An 8,162-nucleotide genomic window follows, 5' to 3' on the forward strand; every position below is an offset into this window, starting at 1 on the left:
ACCCCTCGGATGCCACATATTCCTGAATTTAAACAACAGATTAAAAATAAACAATGATGGCACAGCAAGTGTAAAGATGTCAGCCAGAACTTGAGTGATTTCAATCTTGTTATTCTATCTGAAGATTGGGAGTTTTCTTTTGTGTTTACAGCGTAAATGTAAAGCAGTGCAAAATGTGAGGTGTAATATTTTTGTTTTGTAAGTGCAAATTTTATTTCTTACATGAAATATTTTATTGGATTTAAATAATATTTTTAAAACTGAAATTTTTCTTTTATATTTGGTAATTCCTTTAAAACCAAAAACTAATCAAGGACATAAAACATTGCGTCAGTATGACTTAAGAGGTTTAGATGTTTCACTTTTATTAAAATTCGTATTTAGAGGACATTGGCATAATTATATAATACATACAATTTAATTGAAAAATTTACTGTCTTTGTATCTTTTCTGACTACTGCTTGTCCCATTTCATGATTTTTATTGAAAATAATTTTGTTGCATAGAGTAGGAGATTGTTGAAAACAATCTGATCTCTGTGCCAAATACTCCAGGTATGCTACTTCTCAACCGCTTTAGCAAAGAGCTTGAAGTCACTATAATGGGCCCTGTCATCCTGTCATTATTTCCCTTTTTTTCCTCTTTCTCCCTTTTCCTTTGCTGGCTTTTTGCACTCAATCTACAAGGGCAGGAAATCTAGAAAGCCTGAAGAAATCAGTAAGATTGAATTGTCCAGCTTGAAAAGGAAGTATGCATATTCTACTGAGAAATGTAGTATTATTTGGGTTTTCAAAAGGAGATTGGTCAGATTAAACGGTTACTATATGTTATGAATTCTATTCAGCAGAAATGTCTAATCATTTAATAGTGCTTTTATTGGTAAGCAAAGCTGGCACTTTCTTTTTGAAGATGCACAGTGGAAGGTGAAAGAATATTAGGTGTCTATAGATTTAGGGTATAAAGCATAGAAGTGGAAGAAGTGTTAGTTTGGAGGAGTCATTTCACACCTGTACTCCTGCTTTCAAATAGAACGACATCAAAGCACTCTCGGAGTGATATGAAGGCAGAACATATAAATGAAAAGAATTGGAACTGGTGCTCTGAGTTCTTATTTCATTTCTGTACTAAACAATTACATGAATAGGGCAAAGCACTGACCATCTAGATAAAAAGGAGGCAGTGGGTAATAGGAGCTATACAAGCCGTCTTTTAAACTGCTTTTGTTGGTACCTGAAAGATTTACTTGAGTTAGAAATGCATTATTAAAAAATATCATTTTTCCCTTTGTGCTTTTGTCAACAAGAAATAATTTCTGAAATCATATATATTTTTCATTGAAATAAACTACAGGAGAATATAATCAAGTAAAATGTGTGATTTTAGGACCTATGACACAGTCCAAATAAAAATAATTAGTATGATTAAAATGATCAGTATTATAATCTTGCATATTTTATTAAATTTTATTAAGCTACTTTTCACACATGGAAAAAGTTAAAAATAACATTTTGATATCATTTTATCAGTAATTTATAGAACATGTACAGAAAAAAACAAGAACAAATATGGAAGACTGAAGCAACATCATCAACAATTTGACCTAATTGACATGTACAGAATTTCAGGCCCATTAAGGGCAAAATACACATTTGTCTAAAGAACTTTCACCAATATAGGCCATAAAACAAGTCCTGATATGTTTCTTTCTTTAACTTTTATTTTAAGTTCAGGTGTACAAGTGCAGGTTTGTTACATAGGTAAACATGTGTCATGGGGGTTTGTTGTACAGATTATTTCACCACCCAGGTATTAAGCCTAGTACCCATTAGTTATTTTTCCTCATCCTCTCCTTGCTCCGAACCTCCACTCTTGATAGGCCCCAGTGTCTGTTGTTTCCCTCTATGTGCCCATGTGTTCCTGTCATTTAGCTAACAATTATAAGCGAGAATATGCGGTGTTTCTTTTTCTGTTTCTGCATTCATTTGCTAAGAATAATGGCTTCCAGCTCCATCAATGTCCCTATAATTGACATGAGCACGTTCTTTTTTATGGCTGCATAGCATTCCACGGTGTGTATGTACCACATTTTCTTTATCCAGTCTTCTACTGATGGGCATTTAGGTTGATTCCATATCTTTGCTATAGGGTGATTCCATATCTTTGCTATTGTGAATAGTGCTGCAGTGAACATATGCATGCATGTGTCTTTATAACAGAATGATTTATATTCCTTTTGGTATGTGCCCAGGAATGGGATTGCTGGGCCAAATAGCATTTCTGTCTTTTGGTCTTAGAGGAATTGCCACATTATTTTCTACAAAGATTTGCAGTCCACCTACAGTTTATAAGTTTTCCTTTTTCTCCACAACCTCACCAGCATCTATTATCTTTTGAAAGTTATAAGGAATATTACAGCCAGGTATGATGACACACCCATGTAGTCCCCACTACTCATGAGGCTTAGGTGGGAGGATTCCTTGAGTCCAGGAGTTCAAGGCTGTAGTAAGTTCAAGGCTGTAGTAAGCCATAATTGCACCTATGGCTGGCCACTGTACTCCAGCCTGGGCAACATAGCAAGACCCCGCCTTAAACAAAAAAGAAAAATATAACAAATGCCCATGTATCCAACACTCAATATTATGTAATTATATAATATTTGTCATTTTTGCCTCAGTACTTTTGATGAAATAAATTACAGTGGTCACTGTTGAATGCTTGCTTACTTTTTCCTCATCCTGCTTCCTTATCTCTTTCTCTTTCTTTCCCTAGATGTAAATATTATCTTGCATTTTATGATTGTCTTTATCATGTATGTTGGAGGCCACCAATTTTGAAGCGTAGTCAGGTAGCCTATGGCTTTAGCTGTGTTTAGTACTTTGCATTTTGTGTTCATAGAAGTAACAACAGGCTCCTCTAAGGCATTTCAGATACTCTCACTTTAACTTGTCTTTGGGACATTTGGCCTCCCATTTCAGCCAGAGGCACTGATACATCAACCAACTCTATTTGGAGAAGTCAACAACCTTCACCCATGTGCAAATGAGTAGTGTTTGCTGTGTCCTCCCTCACTTCCTGCCTCTAGGCTTCTTGTTGAAGACAGGGAGGTAATGCTATGGTCTCAGGCAGATCCAACTCAAAGGGTATGAGAGGAGAGGGTAGGGGAAGAGGAAAAGACCTATGTGGTAATGCTCCAAACAATGGGAGATGGGAGCCTGCAAAAAAATTTCTTTTTTTCTTTCCTCTATGGATGGAGAAGTCATTTAGATATCTTCTCAGAAGACAGTCTTCTGATAAATCAGTCTTGCTTAATACCGTGTAGCCCTTCTACCTTCTCTGTTTCATTACTGTTTCCCTTATTTGTATTCTAAGAGAATACGGTAGTGTGGAATAAGGAATGAAATAAGGAAGGAGGCTTAATCATGCATAGGAGGCCAGATTAAAATAGAGATATTAATCTTGTTCCAGCTCTGTCCTTTTGGCTTTATCTTTTTACATTTTATCAATCATTGCTATGTATTTGGAGCAGAGGTGATATAGCTTATTTTTCCATCTTTTTAATTGCATTTTAGGTTTTGGGGTACATGTGAAGAACATGCAAGATTGTTGCATAGGTACACACGTGACAGTGTGATTTGCTGCCTTCCTCCCCATCACCTGTATCTGGCATTTCTCCCCATGCCATCCCCCCCAACTCCCCACCCCCTGCTGTCCCTCCCCTATTTCCCTCCAACAGACCCCAGTGTGTAGTGCTCCCCTCCCTGTATCTATATGTTCTCATTGTTCAACACCCACCTATGAGTGAGAACATGTGGTGTTTGATTTTCTGCTCCTGTATCAGTTTGCTGAGAATGATGGCTTCCAGGTTCATCCATGTCCCTACAAAGGACACGAACTCATCATTTTTGATGGCTGCATAATATTCCATGGTGTATATGTGCCACATTTTCCCTGTCCAGTCTATCATCAATGGACATTTGGGTTGGTTCCAGGCCTTTGCTATTGTAAACTCTGCTGCAGTGAATTCATGTGAGTCTGATGGGCTTCCCTTTGTGGGTAACCCAACCTATCTCTCTGGCTGCCCTTAGCATTTTCTCCTTCATTTCAACCCTGGTGAATCTGACGATTATGTGTCTTGGGTTGCTCTTCTTGAGGAATATCTTTGTGGTGTTCTCTGTATTTCCTGGACTTGAATGCTTGCCTGCCATGCTAGGTTGGGGAAGTTTTCCTGGATAATATCCTGAAGAGTATTTTCCAGCTTAGATTCATTCTCTTCGTCACATTCAGGTACACCTATCAGACGTAGATTAGGTCTTTTCACATAGTCCCACATTTCTTGGAGACTTTGTTCATTCATTTTTACCCCTTTTTCTCTAATCTTGCCTTCTTGTTTTATTTCATTGAGATGATCTTCGACTTCTGATGTCCTTTCTTCAGCTTGGTCAATTCAGCTGTTGAAACTTGTGCATGCTTCATGAAGTTCTCATGTTGTGTTTTTCAGCTCCATCAATTCACTTATATTCCTCTCTATGTTGTCCATTCTCATTAGCATTTTGTCAAATCTTTTTTCAAGGTTTTTAGTTTCTTTGCATTGGGTTAGAACATGTTCTTTTAGCTCACGGAAGTTCCTTATTACCCACCTTCTGAAGTCTGATTCTGTCTTTTCATCACACTCATTCTCCATCCAGTCTTGATCCCTTGCTGGTGAGGAGTTGTGATCCCTTGTAGGAGGATAAGTGTTCTGGTTTCAGGTGTTTTCATCCTTTTTGCACTGGTTTCTTCCCATCTTTGTGGATTTATCCACGTGTCATCTTTGTAGTTGCTGACTTTCAGATTGGGTCTCTGAGTGGACATCCAATTTGTTGATAATGAAGTTATTTCTGTTTCTTAGTTTTCCTTCTAACAGTCTGGCCCCTTTGCTGTAGGTCTGCTGAGGTGCACTCCAGGCCCTGCTTGCCTGGGGATCACCTGCAGCAGCTGCAGAACAGTAATGGTTGCTACCAATTTCTTTTTCTGCTATCTTTGTCCCAGAAGGATACCCGCTAAATATCAGTCTGATCTTTCCTTTAGGAGGTGATTCTTTGGATATACAGGGGTCAGGGAGCTGCTTGAGGAGACAGTCTGTCCTTTACATGAGCTCAAGTGCTGAGTTGTGAGCTCCGTTTTTCATTCAGGGCTGCTGGGCAGGTACGTTTAGGTCTGCTGCAGTAGAACTCATAAACATCTTTTTTTTTTTTTCCCAAGGTGCTCTGTCCCAGGGAGTTAGGGCTTTATTTATGAGTTTCCATTGTGCTGCTGCCTTTTTTTGGGGGGCTGCCCTGCACAGCAATGAGGCAGCCTGGTCACTGTCTGCCTGCAGAGGGTTTGCTGAGCTGCTGTGGGCTCTGCCCAGCTGTCGTGTGAACTTCCCTGCAGTCCTGTTTGTATGAGTGTAGTTAGAACTGTCTCAGCATTGGGGGCCACCTCTGTAATGGCAGACTCTCACTGTAATGGCAGGTTGTGTTGGCAACGGCATGCTGCCTCGGCAACGGTGGGCTGCCTCGGCAATGGTGGGCTGCCTCGGCAATGGCGGACGTCCCTTCCCCACAGAGCTGGACCATCCTGGGTTCAGCTGTGCTTGCTGTGAAACTCTCAATCCAAAGAGTTTCTGATAGCTGTTCTTTTGTGGGGATGGGACCAGCCGATCCTGATCACCTGGCTCCCTGCCTCAGAGCCTTTTGTTTTTAAGTTGAACGGTTGACTCTCAGATGTTCCAGTTGCCTGTTTTAAAGGCGCCGGGGTCTATATGATTTCCCCTGTGGTGACTCACTGCGCTGGCTGAAACAGCAGCATTGAAATTCGTGGGGCTTTTTTTTTTTTTTCCTGTTTGTTTTTATCCTGGAATCTCCTGGCGTGGCTCCCTGTTTCAGACCCCTTTTTAGTCAGATGAATGGGCGACTGCAAATTCCCAGGACTCCAATAGCCAGCTAGAAGGGCACCCAAATCAGTGTATTTTATATGGAGAATGGCCATGCTGTGGCACTGCAAAGCAGCTGCGCAGGCCAAAACAGCTGCAGGGACCCAAACGGCCATGCCGGCCAAAACAGCCGTGCTAGCGACCCGTGGGGCTCCTCCGCCTGGGAATCTCCTGGTCTGTGGGCAATAAAAATCCGTTTGGAAATGTGGTGTTCACTCACCCTCTGTGCTTTCACTGGGAGCTGCAATCCTGAGCTGTTCCTAAGCAGCCATCTTGGATCCCTCCTGGCTTACATTTCCATCTTGACTAGAAGCCATTGGTTTCATCTTTGCAATTGTTTTCTTGCTGAAAACATCAATATTACTTGAATACAATTTTGTATTCAAGAAGAAATATTTAGTATTATTATTTATATTTTTCTTATTACTTGTGAAACAATACAAACTCCATCAGAAAGCCTGACATAGAAGAGGAACATGATGATTAGTTTCTTTGCTGTTCCTTTTTCTAAAATGTAATTCCTGAAGTCTCAGTACTTGAACAAATTTTCTATGTTTTGTGCCTATTTATATCACTATAGATAACTCATGCTGGATTTACCCCTGACCCATATCTGTTTTTCTTCCAAGATTGTGAATATGAGGGCAGGAATTCTGTCTTATTTTTGCAAACAGCACAGCGCTAGGCCCAGTTGACTCTCAGTTAATGTACGTGGAATATATTTGACATTTGGTGTATACGTAGATAAACAGGCTTAAATGTTTTGGATATTTATAAGCAATTCTCTTGGTTTCTTCCCTGAGTATAGAACATTCTGAATCCATGGTTAGCAGTTCACTGTTGTGATGGCATATGTGATTCCCGCTGTTGAGTGTGGCTCTTCGAGCAAATGTACTCACTGATGTGATAGTTTGTCTGAAAAGGGGAATACTCTGTAAATGGCATACTTCCGGTAATTCAGGGTGTAATTTATAATAAGGACTCTATAATATCATGATAAAAGTGTCTCATTAGCAATAAAAGCTATTAATGCCACTCTTATTAATGAACAATTGCAACAGCATCCATCATTGGACTAGAAAGAGCAAGAGTGAAGCAATCGACACTGTGGATTAAGAGTTGTTGAATGATCAGATGGATGTTGGGGGTGAGAAAAAAGCTACAATCCAAAATGACTCCAAGGCTTAGAATTTGAATAGTATGAGAAGATGACTATGTCATCTTATGATACAGGGAAATAGGAGAAAGGAAGGTTGTGTAAGGGAAATAGATGAGCTTTGTTTTTACTGACTTTAATATAAAGATTACTTATTCATTCAAGAAGTAATTCATTAAGTTTATATGGAACACCTATTATTACCAGGCATTGTGGTAAGCTATAAGCACACAAGTAGTATTCTCCATCGGACATTCTTTTAAAGAACTCATGTCATCAAATTTTCAGGCAACTCAAATGTAAGTAAAATAGTGATTGTGTTAGACAAAATATTATGAATTAAAAATGTGTATTACTGAAGAAGCAATAATGATACAAAGTTAAATGACGAAATGTAACAAAAATAAATGTGTGTAAAAAAAGCTTGATGTCTGTCGATAGTATGCCATGGCTGCTTCTCTCCACAACCCATCAAATATATTCTTAAGCAGTAGTAATACAAACATACAATGAAACAAGAGATGTAGAATGTGTTTGCCAAATAAATAAATGCATGAATGATAATCCATCGAAACCTTTTCATATCACATCTAGTGTATTGTGGTCAACTCTAGGTGCTACATTTTTAGCACTAGCCAACCATAGAGTCATTCTATGTTATGTGAAGAACAATTAGAGGACCTAGTCACATTTAGGAGAAAAGTCACTTTGAAGTATTTAGCCTCACTGCCCAATGGCAATGTCAAAACTGAGGACATTTTAGCAGAAATACTAGGGAGGAAGATTTGGCACAATACAAGATGTAATTTGGTAACCAAAGTTATCCTGTGTAAATGAGAGCTGTTCACGCAAAGACTGGATGAAGGGAAGTAGCAGAAAGAGCTCCTGTTAAAAGGCAGTGTACTTTATCACTTGTATAAATTTTGCAGCTATTAATATTCTAGTAGCCAATCATTTCTTCACTCTAAATCTAAAGAAAAAAAAGAAACAAGCCGGGCGCGGTGGCTCAAGCCTGTAATCCCAGCACTTTGGGAGGCCGAGGCGGGTGGATCA

The 8,162-nt window shown here is 39.2% G+C and overlaps 1 protein-coding gene across 1 annotated transcript in view; it reads left to right on the plus strand.

The window, feature by feature from the left end:
* Positions 1-6,001: 6,001 nt before the first annotated feature.
* The window catches only part of TNC (tenascin C), a 97,149-nt gene continuing 94,988 nt past the window's right edge, over positions 6,002-8,162 (plus strand). The window contains exon 1 of the mRNA XM_017530186.2: positions 6,002-6,098. Within this exon, the coding sequence (XP_017385675.2) occupies positions 6,002-6,098 (97 nt within the window). The remainder of the gene's footprint in view (positions 6,099-8,162) is intronic.

This window comes from Cebus imitator, unplaced genomic scaffold (assembly GCF_001604975.1).
Source record: "Cebus imitator isolate Cc_AM_T3 unplaced genomic scaffold, Cebus_imitator-1.0 Scaffold64, whole genome shotgun sequence".
In the NCBI taxonomy this organism is placed as follows: Eukaryota; Metazoa; Chordata; class Mammalia; order Primates; family Cebidae; genus Cebus; species Cebus imitator.